The 27,912-nt window shown below is 35.9% G+C and overlaps 1 protein-coding gene across 2 annotated transcripts; it reads right to left on the bottom strand.

The window, feature by feature from the left end:
* Window positions 1-27,912, bottom strand: IFT80 (intraflagellar transport 80). 2 transcript variants are annotated; one of them, XM_088061316.1, is made up of 20 exons: window positions 27,744-27,912; window positions 26,470-26,538; window positions 25,704-25,929; window positions 23,150-23,260; window positions 21,324-21,392; window positions 17,730-17,839; window positions 17,337-17,426; window positions 15,889-16,026; window positions 11,287-11,466; window positions 9,979-10,097; window positions 9,446-9,520; window positions 8,856-9,019; window positions 8,248-8,312; window positions 7,671-7,806; window positions 7,196-7,343; window positions 6,617-6,788; window positions 4,880-4,969; window positions 4,613-4,785; window positions 3,459-3,582; window positions 1-1,081 (listed from the first exon to the last, which is right to left on the bottom strand). In XM_088061316.1, exons 2-20 carry the CDS (start codon window positions 26,500-26,502, stop codon window positions 968-970), a joined length of 2,337 nt encoding a protein of 778 aa, XP_087917442.1. In that variant the 5' UTR covers window positions 26,503-26,538; window positions 27,744-27,912; the 3' UTR covers window positions 1-967. The 2 variants fall into 2 exon arrangements, with proteins under 2 accessions (XP_087917442.1, XP_087917443.1); XM_088061317.1 differs by lacking the exon at window positions 27,744-27,912 and adding an exon at window positions 27,118-27,175.

Genomic DNA, 27,912 nt, shown 5'->3' with positions numbered 1-27,912 from the left:
TCCACTTTTATTTGGTTTTATTAAGAAATTTATGAAATGTGCAAGATTTACAAATTTGCTTCATGTACAGATATTTTACATTTTGCTGGTAACATTTGAAAGATACATAATAAACTTTGTCAATGCTGAATAAGCTGCTGATGTATTTATATAAATGAAGAGAATGCAGCCAGTTTTGGGTGTGAAACAAAGAAAACTGTATCTATATGAAATAATACAAATAAAAAAAATATATTTACAAAGCAAGTGCTTTGGGTAGAAAAAAAATACATGAAATATTCTCTCATTTTAAATATTCTTGTCAATTTTACACATCAGATGCTACAAATGCTTTTTGTAATTTCCAACCACCCTGAAAGCACATTCCAAAGTATTTTAAATAACAAAAAAAATTCCTTTTACTGCTGAGTGTTTTTCTCAGTGATAAACCTGAGTTGGTGAAATTATCTGAAATCATCTATTAAAGAACTCATTGGTACATCCTAACAAATATGAATTCCCACAACTGTGAGGGAAATATTTGTACTTTAGAGGCACAAGTTCCTTTTTTCAATTGCATTTTCAGCCCTTCCAGTTTGCTAAATTTGTTTTAGGGCAATTGAAAAAAAACTGGAGAGGTCCCTGAGGTTGCAGAAATAACCAAACTTCTTAATTTGGGGCTTAAATTGTGATTTCAGTAGAGACAACCCAGGTTAAAGAATATTAATGGCAATAAAAATTTAAAATCACCAAGACAGGAACAGTTAATTGCCTTTTTTTCTCATGTATGTAGCCATCACTGGCACCAGAATATAAACCCAGCTCAAAATGAAATAATTCATCTTCTGTGTCACCCAAGGATTAAAATCCACAGAAATTCTCACTCCTGTGGCCCACAAAATATTTGCTGTGGCTTTTTTTTCTTATTTTTTACAAGAAGCCAGTACCAAATATCAAAGCAGCACTTTGAAGGTGCCCAAAATGTGAATTATTGCTGCACAGTCACGCTGCTCCTCACTGCAGCACTGGCTGCTGCTCGTTCTCTTTCTTTAGCAATTTCCATCTCTATTTTGGCTTTGATTTTATTCCAATCCACTTCCAGCTGTAAGAAGAGAAAAAATTAAACGCACAGAGCTCAACATCAGAGAGAGAAAGGTCAGTTATTCAATATAAAAATATAATTATGAAGTGTTGAGTACCCAAACTCACAAAAGATGTGAAGGCACAGCTGAGTTTTAACTGAGCTTCCTTTAAAATAAACCAAGCCTGAGATAAAAATAAAATAATAATAATAATAAATAAAATTAACCAAGCCTTTGTGTCTGGCAATAAAACATAAAAATAACCTGTTTCTAATTCAATATGATGACATCAGTGTCCTGTTACTGAAAATTTAGCTCTGCATCATTAATTTAGGAGTGGTGTCTCCTCCAAGCAAGCTGACAAGATATTAAACCAGTTATCTGCTCCAACAGAAATCCAATTCCTGCTTGGAATGGCCCTTCCACATCAATAAATGTTTTAGTTTTAACCTTGGCATTTCTCCAGCTGAAGAGAAATTGGCATTTTCTGGCTGTGTTTTGTGGCAGTGAAACCTCAGGCAATACACACAGCACAATATCACAGCACAAATCAGGGTAGAAAAGTTGTTTCTTCCCCAAAAAAATGCTTGACAAGGAAAAGAAAAAATGGATCATGGTACATTTAATGACCATAAAAAAACATCCAAAAATGTCATTGTGCAGTTCAGTTTATTGCTGGAGAATTAATGCTGTCAAAGGTGGGATGGGGGAAGAATTTCAAGGGTTGTACAGGGAATTTTAGTCTGTAATTAAGTAATGGGATAACTGGAGAGATCCTCCAAGAGGGAAAGTGAAATTAAATATGCACATTCTCAGGTGAAAAAAAAAACAAAACAAAAACCAAATTATTATTATTATTATTATTATTATTATTATTACTAGTACTATTATTATTATTACTATTATTATTGTTACACCTCTGCTCTAGAGGTACTGACTGGGTCCAGGATTCCCAAGATATGTGTTAGGTACTAAGAACCTGATATATAAAATAAGCACAATTTTAGATCCTGCCTGGCTGCAGAAAATAAAGGAAAAAACTCCTTATTTAGGCCTGAAGAGGTTTTAGGTTGTGAGAGGGAAATGGAGACTCTTTTTAATCCCTGAGTAGGAACTGCAGCACAAAATCTTGCTTTTCTTTTCAATTTCTTTCTGATTTTTCTTTATGAGTCTGACATTCTTTATGAGTCTGGCATGAAGAATTTAATTACAGCTTAAAATTCACATTATGTGGATCCCTCCTAGTCTCAGATCCAACAAAGATCTCCAGCACCTGGATGTGGAAAAGGACTTTTTCCCTCCAGAAATCTCCTGAGTGAGACCCAAATTTCAAGACTGAGTAGCTGAAAAATCATCCTGCTCACACCTTGTCACTGCCAGGGTGGAATTCCTGAGGAATCCTGGTGGAATCTACAGCTTTCTCCAGGATTTTAAGAAAATCAGGATTATCTCCAATGTTTATCAGAAGCATCAGGGAATTTTTGTGATTTTTGCTCTGTAATGGGTTTTACAGAACACACACTTCCTGCACAGGAGCTGGAAAAGCTGCAGAATAAAAATGCTTGGAATCTGTGCTTTAATTTTCTGTATTTTCCAGATAAATTACTCTGGAATGGTTCATTAGGGGCAGAGTTTTGTTTAGAAAATAAGAATCCTTAAAAGTGTTAAAAGCTAATGACTTCCATTAGAAAGCCAGCTTTATTCCAAGTGTCCAATGAAAGGATGTGAATTCCCAGCTCAGCTGCTCCCTGATCCATCAGCTGCAGTGGATAAAAGGATTTCACACAAAGGAAAGATCTCTTTCCATAATTTCTCCCTCAGAATTCTGAGGAATAAGGAAAAGTAGGAAGATTGCTCAGTGGAATTGTGCCTCTCCTGAGGGAAATGTGTGGAAATATTCCAGTGGAATCCAAGATCCACCTTCTGAACTTCAGGGTGTGCCCTCAGGATCTGTGAAATGCTAATAAATTGATTTACTGGTGATGCAGAGGGTTTCCAATAAATGTATATTGATCTGTTTATCATATTTATAAGAATGGCTTGCAGTTCATAAATATCCAGATTCCTTCCAGGTTTGTTACTGTTTCTATCCATAAAATGCCACAAAAATGTTGGAAGTACTGGAGATACTCACTGAACCATGGTGTAGTTTAGCTCCCTGTTTACAGAAAACAACTGTGCCTTCACTTGTGTGATCTTTACCAGATATTAAATATATATATGTCATGAATCTTCAAATAAACCCAGAATGCCCAGCTCTTCCTGGCCAAGCAGCCCAATATTAGGCCAAAAATAGTAAAAATTCCCCATTTCTGTTCACATTTGAAGCACAGAAAGAAAACAGAGGTGCAAACTCATCCCACCCTCCCAGCAGGAACAACCCTGAGGGACACTTACACCTTCTGCATATTGCAAAAACCTTTGGTTGGTTTCTTTTTTCCCAAAATCTTCCAAGAATTTCTGTCTGTAAGCCAGGACCGTGTCCACGTGTGTCCTGTGCTTCACTGCCAGATCCAGGGCTCTGGAATAAAGCAGGAATGGGTTGGGGAAATGCTCTGGCACCACCACAATCACCAAAGTTTTGCAGAAATTCTGAGGGAGAGGGAAGAGATCCCAAATCCAATTCCACATTAGGATCAGCAGGTTAAAATACCCAACAATTATTCCCACTGACAACTTCATCACATCAATAATTTGACCCCGTTTCAAGGAAATGCAGAATATTTCAGAGTCTAGCACAAAAATAAAAATGTTTAATAACTTTTTTCTACTCAGAAATAGGCTCTGAACAAGCATAAAACGCATTTATGATATACTGCATATAATATTTATAAATATTGTATAGATGGAAAAGATCAGGCACTGGATTAATTAAATTCATTACTCACACTTGGTTTCTTCTCAATGACTTAAGAAGACTGATATTTGATATACAGAGATTTTTTTAGATGATAGAATAAAAGAATATTCTTTTCCTAATATTCAGCTTAAACCTCCCCTGACGCAGCTTCCTAACAAAACAAAATTACAGATTTCTGGGGGAAAATCAACCTTTTGCCTGAATATATGAATAGAACAGCAGAGAAATCAGGAGGAAACAACTCAGAGGATTCTGTCAGAAAGCGTGGGGGTTTTGTTTAAAGGAGAAATTCCTCCTTTGTTTTCTCAGCCTTAATTCACATTTTCTCCACCTACACAATTGCTGGGAGTCTGAGTAGCCACAGTTTTATTTTTAGCAACAAGACATTTTAAAAGCAGCCCAAATTCCACAGCCAGTCTGGGGCATCACCGAGGGCTCCCTCAGTGCTAGCAGTGATGAAAAAGCAAAATGTTATTTCAAAATGCTTCCAGGAATATTTTGGGCTTTTATCACCAAATATTTGTATTTTCTAAATATGACACAAAATGCTGGGTTTTTTGGTTACGGTCAGGCTATCATTTAATTTGTTTTTTTTAAGTTGTGGGTGATTAAAAGATAAAAAAACGAGTCAGCAATAAAACAACTGATGGAAATAATTAGGAAAACGTATTTTAGGGGGAAAAAATCCTACCTTTCCCAGTTGTAAAGATTAATGTTGACTTGGATAGCTTGGTAAACCAGGCCTGACTGAAGCAGGAGGGTTTCAGCCTCCTGCGTGTTCCCACTGAACAGCAGCATGTGAGCCAGCCTGGATTCCTTGGATGGCAGATCCTTGATGGAATTGATGTACTGGACTTTGTCAATCTGCTCAGGAGGAGGACAGCAAGGAAATTAATTAATCAACCTGGTTTTGGATTCAATTGGGATTGAATTCTGTTTCCTAATTGCATTTGCTTACCTCGCCAATGGCTGCATAGGCAATTTCAGCTGTGGTCATGTCCTTGCTGGCCACTGCCATGGCAGCCAAACAAGCCCACAGGGTCTGGTCCTGAAATTCAAAATAAAAACAACTTGTCAACCTTCAGATGTTTATCAGCATGCTGCAAATGCCTCCTCAAAGCAACTACACAAGGCCTGAAAATGATGTGCAATATTGTATTTATCTGTGTGTCATTTATGGCACTGTGTGGTCTAAGTCTTGCATCAGGAAATTATTCATTATTCCTCAGAACTAGGAATTAGAAAAACTTAATGGCAATAAATAATATTACACCTTGTTATTATTATTAATATGTGTTGGTATTTTATTATTAATATTATTATATTATTACATGTTATTATTATGTATTATTATTTGTTTTTTACTATTATTTTTATTGTATTATTCTATTGTTTCTGTGAGGGTTTTTTTGGGTATTTTAACCATGAACTCAGAATCTAGGAAGACCCTAAATGACATTTTGATGGATTTTCAAGTGATAACATGATGACAAAGACACACTAATAAACCATATTTTGATATAGTTTAAGCTACCACATCTAAAATTCTGTTCAGACAGGAAAAATGAAATTTTGGACTTGCTAGTCCAGGAATTAAGGAGGTTTTAATGTTGAGTGTGTTCAAAAACAAATCTGGCAATAAAGACTTAGCACTGTGAAGGTTTTCAGGAGGATCACTCTTGACTGAAATCTGAATTAACATCTGCACTGAGGATGTTCTAGACACATTCCTGTATTTCCTGACTGACTTTTCCATCACTCAGGACAAAGCCTCCTGCAGGAAGCCCAGAATTTGGGAAAATTCAGATCGTTCAGAGAACCAAATGCTCCTAAAATCTTTGTCACATTCTCTTCCCGCTTCCCTTTTTTTCTAAAAAATCAGGTGATAAAATGCTGAAAGCTCAGCCTGAACTTATCCAGGAGATGAAATTCCCAGGAATTGCTCCTTGATGGATCCAAGTTGTTTTTCGTTGCTTTTTTTCCCTCTCAGAAATATGAAACATTTTGTTATTCCTGATTGGAAATACTTTTTACTCTCAAAATTGAAATATCCTGACTTGGATGCTTAAATCAGGTGATGTGCAAATAAAGATTCTCTTACAATTAACTCTAATTATACAACCCAAATTATCTGGCTGTGCATTAATTTAACAATTGGCTACACAAATACCTGAAATACACATTCAAGGTCATGACAAAAGTGCTAAACTTTTCAAGGAATAAATGGGAAGGAAGGTTTGAAGGGATTTTGTTGTTTCAAAAACTACCACACTCACCTCATCTGTTGCTGTTGTCTAAATAAATACAAAAGAAAGCAATGGAAAAGGGAAAAAAATAAAAAGAAGTGAAATAAAATATGGAAATTAACAGGTAATTGTGGAAATGTCACTTTTAATTGGTTATGTTAAGGCCCAGACCTGAAAATTTAAGTTCAGAACTGAATTCTGTGAGCACCTGTGTTCAATCCAGCTGGATTCCAGTGTGACTGAAAATAAGAATTATTATTTATCACAGAAGTTATGGAGTTCTCATGTTATGGAATTAAGAAAACCACATCATTTTCCATGAAATGAGTGACAAAGCAGGCTGGGAACGAACTGTAACATTTGATATGGAGAGATCACTATGAAAGACCACTTAAAACAATGAATATTCCATGGAATGGTATCTGAATATTCCCAAAAATCAGCTTTACCTTGACAAATCGGCAGAGCCTGACCCCATCCTCCCACCTGGAGGTGCTGATGTAGTCGTGGAGAATGGCAGGGTAAGGGGAGATGTGCAGGTGCACTAGGGACCCGTCTGCTCTCCTAATTGTCACCTGATTTCCTATAAAACTCACAATCTGGGGGTTTTTGCTGAATTCACTGTGTGGAGAAAGAGAAAAAAAAATTAATATTTATTTGTTCTTATGAGAAAGAATTTCAGATCAGTTATTTGTCACCTGCTATTTTGCTATTTTTAATTTCTGATGTAATCCAAACAAATCTTTTCTGTTTGTTTTTTACAAAACATGAGGTAATATTTTAAGAGAAATAATCCCAATTTTGCTTTTACCTCGAGATGCTGCTCTCCTTTCAAACCCTGCATCATCATTTCAATCCTAAACTTTATAATTTTCCTTATAAAGCCCTTTTTCCTCGTTTCCCAGTCAAGAAACAGGTAAATTTTTAAAAGTTGCAAGGCCAGTTTTTACTTCTCCTGACCACAATTTGTTAAGAAAGGAGAGAAATAATTAAAATAAATTATATTTAGATTCAAAAGGATTTCTTACCTGGCATCTTTTTCATACAGGGTTTTTGGGAGAAGATCTTTATCCACATAAACAGTGTTGGGATAATACCAGACTGTGAACCTGGAATCCTGAATCCCACAGAGGATGTTGGAGGTGTCATTCCAGGCCAAACTTTGCACCATTGTCCCTTCATTTAGAGACAATAAATAATTAGAAATAAATAAAACATTTCCAGAAGAAGCTTATAAATAAAGGGAATTCTAACAGGGTGGTTATTCAGCATTTTTAGTTGCTTTTCTAAGGTTTTAACCCCAAATTTGTAATATTTTAAAAGCTGCTTTGCATGGAAGTGATAGAAAAATTATCAGATTTCAGATAAAGTTTCATATAAAAGCCTCAGTTTATTTAAAAATTCAATTTCACTGCTAATTAAACAAAATGTTGTCTCTTGTATTAAATAAAAATTTATTTCCCTCACAGCATCTTCTCAAACAACCATTTGAATTCTTCTCACCTATCTTGACAATCTTCTGCTCTTTCCCAAACCTTTTCACAGAGGTGATGAAAAGATCTCTGTTCTTATCAATAAAAGCTATTTTTCTCTCACTTGTCAGTCCTTTCTGGTCCAAAGCAATCTCCACAATCTCTGTCTGAAAAGATAAAAGAGAATTTTTATTTTTATATTGGATTTTTATATTGAATCTGATTTTTATTTTGGAGCTTTTATATTTGGATACTCAAACTGATTTTTTTCCTAAAAACAAGACACAAAATTCTTTGATAAACTGGGTTGGAAAAACACATTGTGTGAGATTTCTCAGTGGAATAAATCATTCCACGGGGTTAGAATTAAGATTATTTCAAAGTCCTTTCCAATCCAACCCATTCCATGATTCTGTGATTCTATAAATTGAATTTAATGAACATTAAAACAATTCTGAAGACAACACAAAGCACTAAAAGTCAGCTGAAAAGCTCCTTTCTATTAAGATTTTCAACCTTTTAATGCGTTTTTAGTCCCATTATTGAGGAAAACCACTAGTGGTTCTTAATTTCTGAGTAAAATAAAAGCATTAAAGCCTTCACTTTACCTTGTGGGTCAGATGTTTTCCATCACCCAGTGGCTTCCCAGATAAAGCTTCAAATATGTAGATAACTGAAGGAAAAGAATTATATGGTTTATTAATGAAAAGCACAAGTTCTTAATGGATTTTTCTAGTGATTCCATTCTTTTTTTTTGAGTGTAATTTAGTGCAAGTGGATAAAACATTCTGTGTAAGCTTTCCCAGTGATTTTCACATGGTGGTGAGAAAAAAATCTTATAAAAAAACTGAATTTTCACTTCCTACTCCTATTTTTCATTTCCTTTCTCAAATGGGGCTTTACAGAAAATGACACCAAATTGTGATACAAATCTGTACCCGGAATTTAAAGAAATCCACATTTCCAATATCAGATTTTCTCCATCTTAACCCACAATTTAATGAATGAGAATGTTTAGGAAGAGAGAAAATTGAAAAATCCCACCAGGGAGTAAAAAACTTAAGTATTTTCTGTAAATATTCCATGGATCAACTGGAAATTCAGAGCCAGACCATTCTCTTGAAGTTTTTAAATTAATTTTAAGCAATACCCATAACTTGAATTAATTTTTATAATAAATGTATGCATTTTTTATCCTAAATAAAACAGAATTTACCCTTCTCATCAGCTTTGTCCTTCACTGCCAGGGTGTCATTGCTCAGGGACACTGTCTTGGCATTTAAAATGTCTGTTCTCATGCCTGGATATTTTGGAGAGGAAATTAATCTGCCTTCATAGGAATATAAATAAAGTCCTCCACCATCCACAAGAAGAAAATGCCTAAGAAAAAAATAAACCAACCCAACAACAAAGAGTAAATCACTAAATCATATTTAAAAATGGTATTTTCAACAATGGGAAGGCCGTTGTTTAATATCCTGTAACTGTTCTTCCAGTTTCCATCAGTTCTATGCTTTAAATTTTCAAGATATTCTGCAAGTTTTGTATGGAAAAGTTTGGTTTTAATGTATTATCCTTTCCCTAGGAGAAACATTTATTATGTGAAATATTTACCATTTTATCTGGGTATATTTTGTTTATTTCTCATATTTCAAATTGAGCTTATTTTGTTATATACAGATATAGATATATACACATATATAATAAGCATAGTTTTTTTATAATATAGATAATTAATTTATTAATTAATTTAACAGCTATATTTTGCTCATAATGAGCATAAGAAGAATTTAAGAAGCCAGGTACCTTTCTGCTTGAAGAATCAAACTCACAGTTCCTTCCTTCAGGTCAAAAATCAATGGAGTGTTCCAGTTCTTTGTCCTGCAAATATAAAAAAATCAGCATTAAAATCACTAATTTCCACATATTTCAAACACAAAGTTGCATTCAGCAAGCAAAACACACATTTTTCACCATCAAATATTCCTAAAAGGGAGGTTTTCCAACTTCAAACAGCATTTAGGAAGTGAAGGAACACAGGTAAGCACAAAATCTGATGGAATAACACTTTTGCATTCATTGTTTCATCCCTTCCCGCCAGCAGCAGCTGCCCCAGGAGCCTTAAAACCAGCAAAATTATATTGATATAGACTATTTTATTTTAAAAATGTTTATAAAACATTCCTGACTCTTTTACAGTGATCTACAGTAGTGTTCACTGAGCAGATATTCTACTGAATATCTCAATTAATTAACAATAAATTAATGATTGTGCTTCCAATCAAGTTTCTGCCACTCTTTTCCAAACAATCAGAGCAAGAGGAATTTGCTTTACTCACGAGAACACGTAACACTGCAGGGAAGTGGAAACCACCAAATATCCATAATTCAGGGAGGCTTTAATGACCCTGTCCCGGAATTCCAACAAATCCACGGCATCGTTGATGACATTGTGCACCTGAGCAAAGGGAAATGATCATGGAACTAAAATTAATTAATGAAATATTCCTGTTGAGGAAATAATTTGAGATGGAGGAGGTCTGAAAATTCCCATTTTAAGACTGCTCAGTTGTTGATTATTTGAATATTTGAAATAAACATGGCAATGTTTATTTTATTGATATTTAAATAATTGTCAGTGTTATTTAAATAAACACTTCATCCAAACATCTCATTGGGATGATGATGCTGCAGAGCTCTGGAATTTGAGTGATTCCACACTGGGAAGCACAGGAAATTCAGGAGATGGGCTGGGTGAGCAGGTTGTGGTTTTATTATTCTGCTTAAAATTTGCTCAAGAAAATCAGAATTTGCCTCAAATCAACACAGATTTTTCACCTCAGAGATTTTATGGAGCTAAAAATCCAAGGGGGATCCTTAAACAAAAAAGTATCCTGGATTTTTTTGTGGGGTTTTGGGGTTTTTTTTGGAAGATGTCACCCTTCTCAGGGTGGTAACTTCCTTCTGCTGTTCTCCATTATGTACCAACTGCAAAACAACGACTGACCTCAATTATTCCAAGAGCCTAAAAACCATTTCCAAGGATATGTTAATTGCTATGCCCACCACAGCATCACTAATTAACTTTGCCATTGTAATACTCAGGAAAAAAATCCATCTGCAAGTTTTTTTTGTAGGATTTTCCTACAAAATATATAGGAATAAAATCAGTGTAAAATACTGAGAATTAAAAATGAGTCAGGGTTAGCTACACTTCCTCACTCTCTGCATATTCAAAAAGAGAATTCAAATCCCAAGGAGATCATTCCCAAGTCCATCTGGTACGAGTCGATGTCTGGGAATGAGGGAAAAAATTGGGAATTTTGAGCTGATGTGCGCTGTGTGTTCCCAGACACTGACTCACAACATCCCACCCACGGCCCCAAACCCAAATCCAGCTCTTCCCAAATCCAAACCCAATATGAAAAGAAAAAACAACCCCAAGCATTTAATGGTTTAATTAGGAATTTAGGATGCTGAAAAGCCCAAATGTGTAATTTGAAAAATGTGGAAGGATGGAAATCTTTATTATCCCAGAGAACGAAAGCTGTGAGTCAATGTCTGGGAACACAAATTCAATTCAAAATTCCCATTTTGCATTAAAACAAGCTTTGTGAGCAGGCTGCCCAGCTCTGAGGTGATTTTACCTTCATGGTTCTTCTCTTCATTAAGGTAATTTGGAAGTTTTTCCACTCCCAGTGTTGTTCCACCACGTGGGCAAAGATGACCTGGCCATTCCCACACGCTCCGGCCAGCTGGGTGCCATCGATGGACCAGGAAATGGCAAAAATGCTGCCAGTGTTGGGCTTCTCCAGGGAATAAGACCACTGGAAAAAAAATGAAAATCATCATTTCAGTTACTCTTAATTTTTTAGAAGTCATTTATTGTCAAAAATAGGTTTGCAGGGTTGGGATTTCTCAAGGAGCCACAATAAAATGAAGTTTTTGTTGCATTGGGGTTGGATGTTTAAGTCAGACTCTGGAAAAAAAAAAGGGGAAAGCATCAGGTAAAGCAGAAATTAAAAATGCACAATGCTTGAAGTACATCAGACATCAGTTTTGTACTCATAACTTATTCCAAGTGTATTCTCATTCATAAATCCAGGGAATCACTACATAAAATTAAGGTGCTTAAGAAATAATTACATTTCCTCCACTCTGTTACTGTCCAAGGATTAATTAAAATTTTCTTCCAGTAAAGACCTTAATTCTTAATTCCCTCTGCCTTATTGTGAGACTCCTCTGAAATTTAGATCCTTATTAATAAATTCCTGTCAAAAATTTGAATTTTCAGACCAAGATCCTTTGTTGAATTTCCTGCATATCAGGAACACAAACCATTCTGAATCTTCAAACAGATCTTTCCCTGAAAATGGACGACAAATAAAAATTAAATAACCTTTTCCAGGGAATTTTAGGAAGATATTGAAGCAGATTTTGAAACAAGAGGCAAATCTCAATTATTTCCTCTTCATGTAATAGAATATTAGAAAAAAATGTAGTAATCGAAGAACTACCTGAATATTCAAATATATTTGAAGTCTTAAAGAGCAAATCAATAATAAAAATCATGTGATTGAAGTTAAATGTAAACATTGGATTGACTTTTGGATACCTGAAATTATCCCAAAAGGGGCACAGCTGGAAGAAAATCCTCACCTGATGCTTCTAACACATTTCATAATCTGATTACTTCTGCAGAGCGTAAATTCCCAAAAATCCAAGTATTTGTATGATTTAGATGGAAGGAAATCACAAAAATTACAGTAAAATAAAGGTGTTGGACTTAAAAGGTTCAGCAGGAAGGAAATTCCATTGGGTGAAATCCAACTCCAGTTGGAATTTGGGAATTCTGACTGGAATTAAAACTCTTTTTTTACACACCAGGGTGAGTTAAAGGCGATGCTGGCACTGCCTGAATTTCCAGTTGCAAGCCTTGATTTTAAGGCTTCACCTTCTTCATCATCCCCTGTCTGTGTGAGCTGCACTTGGGAAAGAAATTCCCATTTTTGAATTGCAAGGAAGGAAATTCCCATTTTTTTTCAATTGCAAGGAAGGAAATTCCCATTTTTTTTCAGTTGCAAGGAAGGAAATTCCCATTTTTGAATTGCAAGGAAGGAAATTCCCATTTTTTTTTTCAATTGCAAGGTAGGAAATTCCCATTTTTGACCAGTCCATAACTGCTCCTCTGCCTGGCCAGGACGAATTCAGCCCCAAACACTCTGCAGTAATTAACCCCAATAATTAAAGCCTGCCTCCAGCCCTGGAACCTCCATCCCAGATGTTTTTCCCAGCTGGAATCTGTCTGGGAACACTTTGAAGGAGTTGTTTCAAGCTGAGCCCTGGGATCCTCCCAGCCAGACCCGGCTGTTTCCGAGGTCGTTTCCCTTGGATCAAGGATCCACCCAGAAGGAATCAAAGGACATCAAACCATAATTAAAAACCACTTTAAGGAGCTCCAGGAATGTTTTTTTTTGGAGTTACTTTTCCATGGAAAGCAGAACCACTGCAGCTCTGACGAGATCCATTCCTAAAACTCCTTTTTTTAATAAACTTTTTTTTTTTTCTCCAGGCCATTGAAAAATCACTCAAATATTTCCAGATCATAACCTACATTTTAAAAAACATACCAGAAAAAGCCATTTCCAAGCTTTATTTTCCAGCTGTTTTGAAGGCTCTGTGTAACTCCAGTGATTCATGCTCCCTGCAGATGTCTGGGGCATTTTTTATGGCCATAAAATGTTATCAGAAAAATCATTTTACCTCTTCATTTTTAAATAGAAACAATTTTAGAACTGGAATAGCTGCTGTGGAATTCCTAAATACATGGATTTTTTATTTTTTAGGAAAGGTCTGACTGTGACTCCAGCAATGAATGTTGACACAACATTAATGCAATATTTTGGGTTCCATTTTTCCTGTGCCATAATCAATTTTTCACTGAATTATTTCAAGAACAAACCCAGGAATTCCTAAAGTTTCATTTTATTAAATCAATCCATAAAAGCAGCAACTTGAGCTTCCCCTTTCTGATTGCACAATTCTGTTTTCAGAATGTTTTCCTCTATTTTCCAAAGATATCAGGCAATATTCCATATTTTTCATAGAATTTCCAGCAAAATTTGATAGAACATAAAAATATAAGAGGATCAAATATGCAAACTGCCAGTGTAGTGAAATGGCCAAAATTCACTCTGCAACACAAGAGAAAGTTTGAAGAATGTACAAAATAATATTAAAAAATGATGGATTAATGGAAATAATTGCTTTTATTACACAGAATTTTCTCAGCAGTGTTGAAGACAGGAGTAAAGCAAAGGGCAGGATTTAACCAGAAAATAAATGTGCAACAAGAAGAGCACAAACAATTTGGAAAATAAAAAAAAATATTCAATTAAACTGATCAATCCCATTCAGGGAAAGTAAGTCATTAAGAGAAGATGCATAAATTTATTCAGCAGTATTTAAATATTAATTGGATGCCCCTATTTAGTAACTAAAATGATTAAATTGACCATTTCATGTTTTTTTATCACTGATGCCTCTACACTTCCAAGGCCCTGGGAACAAAACTCGCCTGCAGGACAGCTATAATTATTTATTTTATATATAAATACATCATTTATTTTCATGACTTTTAATCAAAGAAATACAAGTTAAAATGTTGTTATTAAATATGTAAGTTTGATCTTTACCATGAAGCTGCTTGAACATCACGGGGAGGTAGGAAAAAATGAAAATAAAAGAGCATTGAGTGCAAGAATTTAATTTAATTATGCCCCAAAGTGAACACATATGCTGGAGAAGAGTTAATGATAAATATTTATTGTCCTGATGGCTCCCTGGGGAGCAATTTGCCAATGCAGCTCCATCCCATCAGACACAATAAAAGTGTCTGTGCTGAGCAGGAAAAGCAGCTCTGCTTCCCTTCAAACCCCACCCCTCTGTGGGATGGGAATCATTCCCTCCTTCCCCTCTATTCCAGACACTTCTTTAGGCAATATTTACATTCAGTGGCATTATTTGCATTCAAAAATCCTGAATTTGAAGAGAAAACCTGCTAAATGCACAAAGCATCTGGCAGCAGCTACTGTTCATTTCTGCTTTGCTTTGAGCAATAAAACAAGTAAAATAATCTTAATTTTATACAAGAAATAAACCTGTCTGCATTAAAATTCCCAATAACCTGTTCAGTATTAAATGCTGATTAAAACATTGATTTTTTTTGCTTGCAGGAGCCTGCCTCAGACTTACAGGAAATTAAATTACAGATCTGTAGATATCAAAATAAAACATTTTTAGATCAGCAAATTGACACTTTGCAAGAGAAAACTGCATTTGAGTACTTTTCCTTCGAGATAATTGCAATGAAAATTTTACTTGCAAACTTGTAATTAAATTCTATTTATACCCTGCCAGTGAAAATCAGTGAAATCAGAATCACAACAGAAAAGTGATATAGAAAAACTCAGATTTTATCCTTATGCCTCCTCTTAAATAATCTTTCAAGGTTCCTCTTCATGAATTTAAAATAATCTGAAATACAGACTCCAAATTCATGCCATGATTGACTGAAAACACCCAAAACACCACAGCAATTTTTTCCCAAAAAGAGCAATAAACACAACAAGGAAATAGGAAAATAAAAGTCCCAAAACATCAAGGTTTGCTGCAAAAAAATCTGAGCAAAAATGTGCAGAACCACAGAGACAACGAGGTCAATCTGAGCTAACTCAAAGCACCAATGAAGGGAGGTGAAATTGCATTAAATTCATTTTAATTGGACACCAAGCTGCAAAAAACCCTATAAAAATAATGACTCAGGAATAAACCTTCAAGGGAAAAAAAATAAAGATTCAATACTAAAAGTGCAGGACATGGTTCTTCCCCTTCCTTTTCTATCAGATTATTTTTATATATTCCTTTTAATGGTTAAAAATTGCAATTTATGATTAGTGATGATCACAAGACATGCTTGTGAACTCTGTGGTTTTCAGGTAAAGAATTTCATGTCCCAAAATGCAAAATATATTAAAAATAAAACATTCTGGTCAGCAAAAAGGTGCTGGCAATCACAAGTAATTTTTGCTAATAAAATACCCACCTGCACACTGATATCCTGAGGAATATTTGCTATATTATCAATAAATGTGAACAACTTCCAGAGTTTTACACTGGAATTTTATATATTTTTAATATTTTTATTATATTTTTTATATAGATATATAAATTTGCAGAGTTTTACTCACCCCAGTTTTATCACAGAGACGTAAAGTGTTAAAAGATCCCACAGCAAATAATTCTCCATCCAGAGCCCAGGCAATGGAAGTGATGGGATACTCGTGGGGCTGGGAATTGTACAGGGCACGGCCAAAACTGTCCCAAACCTGCAGCAAAATTCAAATTTCTACCATGGCAACACGCTTTGGGTGCATTTTTATTATTCCACAAGAATAATTTCCCCTCATGTTTTATTGTCATTTGAAAAATCACCTATATTACGGTTCACTTTTGGTTTATATATATTTTTTTGGGGATTTTTATTACTCCAGAAGTGTGATTTCCTCTTGTGTTTTAGTGTAACTTGAAAAAGCAACTGCATTATAGCTCATTTTTTAAAATATATATATATTTGGTATTTTTGTTATTCTACAAGTATTTTTTTCCCTCATGATTAAGTGTAAATGGAAAAAAATACTTTTATTTTATATATACAATCATTATACTTTTATTATTCCAGAAGTATAATTTTCTCTCATGACATAGAAATTGTAGAAATAATTGCCCAAGTTAATTAAGTGTAATTAAGTGTAACTATACATATATACACACATATATACATATATTTATAAAAACATATAAATTATTATTTAATTGGTATTGGTTTATTTAATGCAACAGACTTTGCTTTTTGCCATGGCAAATGTCACATAATTCTGGATAAAATATTCTGTATAAATTATTTTGCACCCCTGAGTTTTATTTCCTGTAAATTACCCCAAGTCTCTAAAAGAACCACAAGGTTTATTCTGTTTGCACTCATGAGGCCTCTCTGCAATTTTCCAAAACAAAAAAAAATATTTTTTTAATGGAAATCAACAGAATACCAGGAAGCCAATCCACAAAACAATTTCATAATTTATTGGATTTTTAAAATTACTTAATTGTGTATCTTCAATCAAAGCCATTACACAATTAAATGACAGAACCAACACACAATGCATTTAAAAATCAGTTTTTATTTAAGGAAAGATACACAAAATGGGCATTGTATTTTGGATGCAGATTATATATTTCCTGCATCTAAATAGATATTAATATATTTTAAAAATTACTGAGGGATTCACTAAATTCCTGTAGTAGAAAACAGCAGCTTTATCTCCTCTAATTTGATAATGTCAGCTTATATTAATTCAAATAATCACTTCTATATTTGTGCATATTTTTCTTTTTGTTTCACTCCCATTTTACCAATTTTTATCCTGCTGTATTTAAAAAAGATATTTTACAAGATAATTACAAGTTATTATAATTTTATGTTACTACACAGTGTGAGGTGTATTTATAAATAATACACTTTTTTCTTGAAAAGTGAAAGATTCCTCGTTTCATTTTGGGCATCCAGGGTAAAATTCAAAAATTTCAGGACATCTAATAAATTTTTTGGTCACTTAGTTAAAATTGAACCAGAACTCACCTTGTATCTACAATCTTCCCCTGCAGAAAGAATCAGATCATTCACTGAATTCCAGTCAGTTTTTAGAATCAGGCCATCGTGGGCTTTCCACTGAAATGGGAAAAAAAAAAATCAACAGATGCAACAATTCTCACAACTTCAATTTTTAATATTTATCACTTGTCAGACTCCAACTTGGACGATTTTTCCACCTTAGTGGTTTTATGATTTAGCAGAAAAAGAAATTAAATAAAGCCTGAACAAGACAAAATCAAAGCACTGCATTAAAATCAAAGAAATCTGCATTAAAATCCTGTTTTCAACTACTGTTTTTTGACAAGAGAAAAGGGAAAGACATCTGTATTTTTATTTATGTAACTAAATCTTATTAATTAATCAGATTATTAATGGTACCTGCAAAACTTTAGCATTTGGCTGGAGGGGTTTAATAATCAGCTGCTTCCCTGAGGTGTAGAGAACTTTGTCAGAGTCAGGTGCCCAGGATACTGAGTACACTGGTGTTCCTGTGGGCATGGAAAACAGGGAAAAAAACATGGAAAAAAGCATGGAAAACATTCCTGGGGTTTGCCTGAAGAAATCCTGCAGGAATTCCTACAGCAAGGCAGGTCACCACCCGTCCTTTTAATACTGTTATACTACTATTATTATCATTATTATTGTTGTTGTTATTGTTGTTAACAATAATAATAACAATAATAGCAATAATAACAATAAGAATAAGCAATAGTGCATAATAAAGAAAATATGTAATTATATATAATTATATATTAATATATATTTACATTAATATATAGAAATACATATAATATGTAAGTACACAAAATACAATACATAATTACTGCATTAAATATATTAGATTTATATTACCTAATTATCTATGTAGCTAACACTGTATTATATAAACATACACTACACCTTTCTCAAGCCTCCTTATCTATTGCCATTTACCACATTATCAATTTCTAAAACTTTTACAAGTGAACAGTTTTAAGTCCAGAAAAGTCCAGAAAACCAACAGGAAATAGCTGCATTTTGTATTTATATTCAGATTTTATCCACTGATATAATTTTAGTCCCAACTGTCACTCCAGACATACAGAAAATCTAAATAATACTCACCAGGAGACATCAGAAAATAAATCTCTTCACTCCAAATTATGAGACTGAACAAATGTGAGTGGAAAAAGTTTTGTGTTGCACCTAAATTATTCATTTTTAGATTTTTAGGCTCTATAATTAACCCAGATTTTTATTTTGCTGCACAAACATCCCATTCACAAATAACTTCCAAAATAAATGACAATAAATAAAACCGGCCCACAGACTTGACAGATTTTTCCCAATGAACTGAAACTTTCTTAGACTGAAACCCCCAGAATTTTGTAGCTGGAAAAAAGCTGACTGTTCCATTTTAAAATCATGTTCCAGTTTTCAAATTAGATTTTTTGAAAACAGAATAAAGCAAAAATGACATGGAAAAACATCCACAGAAAAGAAGAATTTTAAAAAGTCAGGCTTGCCAACTATGCAAATATTTTCCATATTTGACAGGATTTGTCTCCTCTGAAGAAAAATCAAAGGATTTTGCTACTTGATTCCTTGAAATAAAACTAAGAAAGTTAAGTAAAAACCATCTCCAAGTATTAAACTGAGCAACTGAATTAGAATTGTTCAAATAAAACAATTTTTAATGTAACTTTATGGTAATAAAAAACCCCAAAAGGCTTAAAAATGCTCTTACAGGGTAAAATACTCAGCGACAATTTTGGCAGATTAAATTCTCTTCCCAAAAATGACTCGGGAATATTTTTGTATGGGAATATTTTGATGAGATTTAGATAACTCAGTGATTGAACTGCTACAGCTGCCCTAAAATCATCCAGTATCTCCCCACTTTTCCTCAGTGCAAAAAGCTGATTTTATTATGGTTAAACTCGATTTGAGCTCCCAAATATTCACCCTCTAAATTGAGACCTGGTGTCATTGCTCCTGAGGATTTCTGTGTTTCACAGATTTTCTTTTAGGGAATTTTATTACTTAAAAATACAGAATTATAGCAGATTTTTTTAACTTGTCAACCACCAGACCAGACAAGTCCCAGAAACACAACATATATTAAATAAATGTGGCTCTGGCTGTTTTCCTCCTGGCAATTCCTGGTGAAGACGCCATAAATTCTGTCACCAGCTGGAGCAGAAATTCTAAATAAACTCCTTTTTTTTATTTTTTTTTTGGTCCTGTCCTAATGCTGATCTAACAATCAGAAGAGTTTTCTATTTAAACCAAATGTTTCCCTTTTTTATGATGGCTGAGGACTTAACCACAATTTCCAGGGCTTAACAGCAGGAGCTGAGTTAACTCATTTCCTTCTGCACTTAACAAGGGCTGGGTTGGGAAAACGCTGCCAACACCCTGGAAAACCCAGAGGAACGGCCACACTGCAGGAATAAACAGGAATATTCTGGGAGAAAAGTATATAAAAAGGCAGAAAATTGGGATTTGAGGAAGGAAGACCTGGCTTATCCCACAGCAGACTCGGTAATTCCAAGAGTTTGTGCGGGGTTTGGGGTTGTCACAGGAGGAAAAACATTAATTTAAAGAAGTTTTGATCTTGTGAGGGTGTCTCCAGAAGAATATAGATATCAGGGATAAATTCCTCCTTGGGAAGGTGGGGAGGAGCTGGGCTGGAATTCCCAGAGATGCCCCTGGATCCCTGGAAATGTCCAAGAGCAGGTTTGGGATAGTGGGAAGTGTCCCTGCCGTGGAGGGGATGAGCTTTAAGCTCCTTCCAACCCAAACCATTCCAGGACTCCAGGATAATCTTGTGGGTTCCCCAACACATTATCTATGAAATCCATGGAAAAAAAATTTCCTCATCAAAATGGATCAAATACAACATTTCAGTGTGAGGAGAAGGAGGAACAAAAGGAAGAATTTTAAGGGAATCTAAGGAAGAATAAAGGCAAAAGACAGAACAGGCACATGGATCATCATCCCAAAATATGAGCCTGAAAATTTATTACTAACACAAAGAGTGGAATGAGGCAAAAGAATGTTGGCAAAGGGAATTTTTTCAGTTCTTATCGTAATAAAGGAAGGGAAAAATTGGTTGAACATGATGCACCTCCCTGAGAGATCAGCATTCCTGCAGAATTCTGCAGGAGTTCCTGTTCCCCTTACAATGGGGACTGTGGGATTCTGCTTCTGAATTTCAAGGATTTCAGGGCCTCACAAGATTTTAAGCTGAAAACTCAAATACAAGGTGACAGTTACTCCTTGGGGACTCAGCTGTGCTTTTGTACTGCACCAGAAACTTGCAGAAACCAATGAAAATTCTTATTTCAAAGTACAGCACAGGATTTACCTTATATGCTTTTTCAAACCTCAAATGAACAAAATAATGCATAAAAAATCTGACATCAACTGAGAAATGCTCAAGAAAATGGGCTTCAATTTGAATTTTTTTTTTAAATTCTAGTTCAGTTGGTTTATCTTTTAACCTGACAAACATTGCATGAGCATGTGAACTTCCCTAAAAGAACCGAAATGCATTTTACATTCACTACTGTGGTTAAAATGCCTTCCCTGGGTTGAAAGAATTCAGATCATTTGTTTCAGACAGAGATAAAGGCCTGACATTTAACCCAAGCCCAGGTGCATGTGGTTTCTTCAAAAATGTCAGAAGGTCACATGGGCTCCATCTATGAAGTCTGAAAAACAAAATTTAGTTGAGGATCTTCACTGAAATGCCACCAAATCCTTAGGGTGGGACTGAGACTGCTGCCTAAAAATATTGCAACACTTTTAATTTGAAAAATTAATAATTGTTTTAAATCTTATTAAAATGCAACTCTGATTTACATTTAATTAAGTCCTTAACACCCTTGAACAAATCATCCCTGCCATATTTAGGATCTGTTATTTAAATATATTTCAGAATAACCCAAATGAACAAGTTCTGATGGAGCTTTGAGCAAAGGAACTCACCTTGCTGAGCCAAAGTGGATCTCAGCATTCCACTTTTAGACCAGATTTTCACTTGCCCATCTTCCCCAACTGCAAATGAGCACAGAAATCAGCAAACGCCATGCAATAATCAGTCTAACAGATGAATTTGTATTTACTCAGGAAACACTGAGTTAAAATAAATCCAGGTTTTTGTTCAGAGGTAAATTCCTTTTGTTTATGGTTCTTTTGTTATGATGAACAAGTTTTTCCTTTCCTGAAAATCCCTGAATTCTTTTTTGAAGCTGGCCCTAGGAAGGGAAAGTCCATCATCACTCAAGCATCCCAAATTCTGTATTTTTGATTCCTTCAATGGCCCAGAAGCTGCTTGAAGGAGTCTGAGGAGCCCCAGGAGAGCAGATTTGATGGATTAAACTGGAGATTTCACAGCTGATAAATGGTGGAAGTGAAGATAACTCTGTTTGGATGGCTTTAATTTTCTACCATAACTGTGTGTTACCAAATAACTCAGTTTATTTATGGAAGAATTAATTGCTAAACACTACACAGCACAGTTAGGGCTGTTTTAACACAGAAATTCTGGTGTGGTGTCATTTTTAAAATGCTCTGGTCCTTCAATTTAGGCCTCCCAGAGCCAATTCATGAGGAAAAAGATGCACAATGAAATGAATGGATTCTTCCATTCAAATGTAATTTATTTAACACATTTCAGGATTTTATATCGGGCCAATGTTGTTTTAAATGTTTAAAAAAATGTTAAAAAAACCCCCTGAAAATAAAAAATCTTATTTGTGCACATTTGATGCTGTTGAAATATAACCATAAAAATATTTTAAGTGGAGCAGTAGCAATGATTTATTCACTCTTCCTCCAAGTACAGCTGTGGTATAAGAGGAGTTGATCTCCTCAGAATAAACTGGAAGTGGTGATGAATTCCCACACTCCCAAAAAAGTGTCAGTGTCATGCAGTCTCATTAAAAAAAAAAAAAAAAAGGGGGATTCAAAAGACAATTTTGACTTTGTCTTTGGAGAAGTTCCTGAGGCAAAGCTGTCTTGAAAAAGAACAATATTTCCATCCCTCTGGGATTTCAGAGGAACAGGCCAGACAAAGTTCCTTGAAGCAGCATTTCAGAGTCTGGAAATGAGCAGATCCAAAATTATCTTCAGTTCTTGTGGCCTGAGCTGGAATTTGTCCAGAGGAATCAGCTGTGCTCCATCAGCAGGAGGCTGACACCACCAGAAACCCCAGCAAGGAGCCCAGCACAGGGAATTTCAGCAGCTCCCCTTAACACCGAGATGGAATTTGGGACAAAAAATGCCAAAAGCAATGAATTAACAGAAGATTTAGGACAAAAAAGTGGTGTAGGAATGAAAAAATTGTGGGCTCACTCTCCTAGCATTAATATAAACAGGCTGTAGGTGATAATTACTGATAGTTAAGGAATAAAGCACAGGAATATTCAAGATCAATGAGCCTTTTTGGCTAAAAAACCCCAGATGTGTAGGGATACAAATGTACAAACTTAGCAACTATCTCTTGTAACAGGAAAAAAAGAAATCAAATATTCTCCTTTCTGAAGTTCAGAACAGCCTCAAAACCATCTAAGCACTCTGATATTAAAACATTTACTTTCAAGTAGATTGGATGACTTAAATGAAAAAATAGAAATATTTGTACTAGATCTATTAATTAAAATGGACAACATTAAGCTAAAATAATTACACAGTGCAAAATGAACTCCTAGTAAACAAGGTGATAACAACCTCTGTGATAATTAAGACCAAAAAAGAAAAAGCAGATTATTATTTTAGTTTTTAAAGCACTTTATTAATATAGGAATGCTCACCTGTAACCAGGGCTGTTCCCTCATAATTCCACCTTCCTGCAAGGACAGCTCCACAATGTGCTTCTACACTTTTCTCCACTCTTCCTAACTTGGAAATCAAGTGGAATTTCCCTAAAAAAAAAAGATAGAGTATATGTAATTTACATAATTATAGATAATTAATAATATAGTAAATTATTAATTATATTACACTATTAATTATATTATATATTATTACAGCAGTGCTGGTACCTTCTGTGGAAAACACACAGAGAAAATAAAGCAAGAAACCAGCAATATAAAGAAAACATTCAATTGTTTTTCACTGTTCAAATCAGAATTATTCCTGCTTCCATGCTGGAGCTGGGATGGAATTCCACAGCAGCCAACCCCAAAGTCTGAATGATTTCAACAGAAGGATCAGAAGTTTTTCCTCCCAAATAAGGGATGCTGCTTAAATCCAGGAAGATCAAATTTAAACTGGAGCAAAGAGCAGACAATGGAGAGCCTGGAAAAATTAGCAGTCCAGCAATTAAAATTAACTACTTTAAAATCAAATTATTATTATTTAAGCTGCCAGACTAAATCACTGCAAGGAAGTTCTTGAGTGACCAGAACTCTTGGCACAATCATCCAGCCAAATCTCTGCAAGATTTTCAAGGAAAAGACTTTCAACACTGATAAAAAAACTACGGTTTGGATAAATCCATTTATTTGAACAGATCATTTAAAATATCATGGAATTCCAGACTGGTTTGGGTTGGGAGGGATCTTAAATCCCAATGGTCAGGGACAGTTTTCACACACCAGGTTGCTCCAAGCCCCCTCCAACACTTTCAAGGTGTTCATTTAATGAATTCCATTATTTTATAACTATAAAATAGAATTTATGTCATTAATCTATCACTTATTGGATAGAACATCTCTCAGGTTTGAGATTTCCATGTTTCATGTGTAAGCAATAACAGGATTTAGAGGAATTTAATGTTATTTTCTCCAATTCAATTGGCAAAATGGCTTTTTCTGCTTTTACATTAAAAATAAATTTTATTTTCTGATAAGTAAATATTTTATTTTCTGCACCTTTTTCCATGTAGTGTCTTCGTTCCATCTGTAACCAAGATCTTTTTCATTGGAAAATCCTTAAACCCAGTCTCCCAGGACCAGGAATATTCCCATGCCATCACCCACAGACTCAGCATGAAGTGGCTGAGCTCTTCAGAGCCATCACTTTTTTCAGGATATAAAGAATTCCATGGGATTTTATATATTGAAACAGTTTCCACTGATCTAAGCAGAATCCCTGAATATTTCTGCAAGCAATTCCCCAACTCATAGAAGACAAAATTCCAGTGGAAGCACAAGCAGCTGGGAAGGAACTGAAGGCTTTGGTGAAGTCAAAATATCAGGAAAATGGGAAATGTCAAAGTATCAGGTAAAATCCTCTTATCCAGGGAAAACACTACTATTTTCCCAATCTTTTGCATCCTCTCCCACTCCACAAGCTCCTACTTCTTTCACAAGGCCCCTTCCAAAGAAGGAACCAGAGGAAATTGTAGCTGAGCAGGGAAGAACATGGTTACATGTAAAAGCAGGATCAACTTTCCAGAATTCCTCTGGAAAAAATGTGATCATCACTTAAAACTGCATCATAATCACAGGGGAGATCAAGTTTTCATGGGTATCACTTTCACTTCTGCAACTTCTTTGCTTTCCCAACAGGGGAATTTACAATTGCTGACAGTCAAATGCTTTCTCCATGGAATTCCCACAGGGAGGTTTCTCCATTTTCATGGATTTCTGTTCTTCAACTAGGGGAACTGAGACTTTCAAATTACAACTTACTACACAAAAAAAATGGAGAAAATTTTAGCCAAATGCCTGGAGTTGGCAGAAGTGATTCAGCTTAATTTCTGGTCCTTTATTTTTATTAAGTACTGAAGCCATAACTGTCCTCAACCTGAAAATTATAAAAAGATTACAAAGTATGTATGTTTTGTTCATTAACTTCCATGGACTCCTAAAAATATATATATATATGATTTGTATTCCTAATATAAAATTATCAATAAAAAAATTTAATAAAAGGTTTGAATAATTTATGATTTGAAGTTAAAGCCAAACACATTCTTCATTTTTGTTGAAAAATAGCAACAAGACCAATGTCAGTAGGAAACAAAAGAACAATATCCCCCAGGAGAAGCATTTCAGAAGAAAACCCAAGGGGATAAACTTACATTTGCTCTGATTTCAAACATCCACAGTTCAACTAGGAATTAATGCAACCCTGTAAAGACATTATACTCCTTTTCCATTGGATTCAGCAATTTTCCAGGAATCCTTATCACAGAGGGGAGTTTGCTGCTGCAGGAAAATTTCAGGAATAAGCTGGTACAGGAAAATTCATGCAGGAAGAAAGATCTAGCTGGGTGCAAAATCTTTTTGGGGAGAAGGGAAAAAAAAAACCTCCCAATCAATCCTCAAAGCCTCTTACTTCCCAAATAATGCCTTGTACTTGAGTGACAGGAGCACAATAAATATTTTAAATCTACCTAAATATTTTCAATTGCCTTACCATCAGAACTGGTCAGAACAAAGCTCTCAGCCTGGGATTGCTTCTTCCCACCAATCCCTCTGGGAAACCAGTGCAGATCTATGGGATAAACATCATCTGGAAGCTTCACCACTCGAGTGGTCTCGCTGGTCACGGGGTTCCACTTCATGATCTGGTGGTCATCACTGCAGGAGTAGAGCTCATCAGCTGTTGTCCATCCCACACAGCTCACCAAGTCCTTATGTTTCATTCAGTTAAGGAATCTGAAAAGTTTAATTCCTAAAAATCATTAGATACCCCATCTCGGATATTAAGAACTGAAGGGACAACATTATTTTGATAAGATTGCTTGGAATGTTTTATATTAAAAAAAAACAACTTGATATTTTGCTCTTACGTGTCAAAAAGAGCTGGTAAAAATACAGCCAAAAATAAAGCAAGTTTTCAAGTAAAACTGTTATAATAAAGTTATCGAAACATGGCTAAGATGTTGGGTTAATGAAGGGCCTTAGTGCAAAATACAAGTGCAAACCATCCAAGTATCATTCAAAAGCGTTGGTTTATTAACACCACATCTTATGTAAGTGTTCAACATCTCTTAAAACATTGTCCTTAAATGCTGCACTCAATGACAAGGGGAACAAAAGAAAAACAGGGGGAAAAGCCATCTGCAATTTACTAATATTTTACTGTAACTTCAACAATAAAAAAAATATTTTCTGGAAGAGCCTATTCAGAATGAACATGATGTTCTTCCATGTTTTTGTCTGTGACAAAGGATATGTTTTGGCTCCTTTAAAAGGGAAGTCTTCAGTCTCATCTCAGTTGTTCAGAGCATTAAAACCATGTGTTATAACTGTAATAAAAGGAAACAAATATATATGTAAGTATGTATAATTAGCATAATATATGTGCATAGACAAGCAGACAAAATTAAAAAGGAAGACACTAACACTAAAATTGAAAGTTCTGAAGTAATATTATATCACTACTAGGGAAAAGTAAGCACCAAGAAACACCTAAGTTTAAAGAGAATTCTGTTTTCACATTATCCAACTGGATATAGAGAACTTGAAGAAAAAATGATGCTGTGAAGAGTGAATTCTTGAATAATTAAAGTTGGAAAAGACCTTTAAGATCAAGCCTGAAACATCAGAGGTTGGAGCACTGGAGGTGCCTTGTGCTGACACACAGCCAGGAAGGGAAAACCTGATATTCTCCTTTCAAAGCTCAGAACTTTATTAGAATTTTTAATGCATTTCAATCGCTCTGTATGCGCTGCTAAAAGGCTGAACGCCCAGTCCCGGCCATCCACAGGTACATCCATCACTATCAGTCCACGTATTCCCTACATCCCAAGGAATCCAGCAGCGGCTCCGCTGGAGCTTTAGGAGAGATGTGGCAATATCTAGGAATTAAAACCAGGAATTAAAACCAGGAATTGTCCCGACTCGGAGAAGCCAAAGCGCCTCACGCCTCCTCCCTTTCCCATCCGGAGCCGCTGGCCAGGAGACGAGGATCAGGGACGGCGGAGGAGATGGAGCAGAGCGGGACGGGGGGAGCAGGGAATGCCAAAGGCGGGATGAGGGCAGCGCAGGAAGCAATGCCAGAGGGAAGGCTGGAGAAACACCGGGAAGGAAAACTAGCGGGCGGGACAGGGAAGGCAACGAGAAGGCAATAGGGGCAGAGCAGGAAAGAGAAAAGAGCGGCAGGATGGGGGCACCGGGAAGGAATGCCACAGCAGGATGGGGGGAATGCTGAAAAGGAAGAGCAGCCGGCGGAATGGGGAGCACGGAGGAGACACCAAATCCTCGGGGCAGCCTCGGCCACCACCGCCGTTTCCAGCATTCCAAGGAGCAGATTACCCAACCCCTCCTGAGGGCCGCCAGCAACCGGGGGTCCCCCGCCCTGCCCTCAGCACCCCCGGAGCTCTCCCTCCCCTCCATCCGTCCGTCCCACGCCCGGCCGGGGGTCACGGCTCCCGACCCTCTCGCCCACCGCGGCGGTGACTCAGCCGAGGGGAGTGGGACGGCGGCCGCCGCCTCCCCAGCGCGCCTTTACCTGCGCGGGCAGCGGGAGGCAGCGCGCAGAGCGGCGGCCGGAGCCCGCTCCCGGCGGATCTCGGGACGATCCCGCCGCCAGCTCCCGGCGGATCCCGGGATGGTCCCGTCTCCCGCTCCCGTCGCCTCAGGAACGGCAGGACCCGCTCCCCCCGCCGCCAAGCGCCGCC

This window comes from Pseudopodoces humilis, chromosome 11, assembly GCF_049639895.1.
Source record: "Pseudopodoces humilis isolate 2021_Gansu_Grassland_sample_001 chromosome 11, ASM4963989v1, whole genome shotgun sequence".
Classification (NCBI taxonomy): domain Eukaryota; kingdom Metazoa; phylum Chordata; class Aves; order Passeriformes; family Paridae; genus Pseudopodoces; species Pseudopodoces humilis.
The sequence above is the reverse complement of the archived record's forward strand: the minus strand, read 5'-3'. Positions and strand labels throughout refer to the sequence as shown.

Bases quoted from the DNA above. Each gene is read 5' to 3' on its own strand.
- IFT80 (XM_088061316.1), bottom strand. From the start codon at position 26,502: ATGAGACTGAAGACTTCCCTTTTAAAGGAGCCA. The intron at 7,344-7,670 runs GTGAGAAGAATT...CTCTAAATGAAG, and splicing joins GCAGAAGATTGTCAAGATAG to GGACAATGGTGCAAAGTTTG. The intron at 6,789-7,195 runs GTAAGAAATCCT...TTCTCCACACAG, and splicing joins CTGTATGAAAAAGATGCCAG to TGAATTCAGCAAAAACCCCC.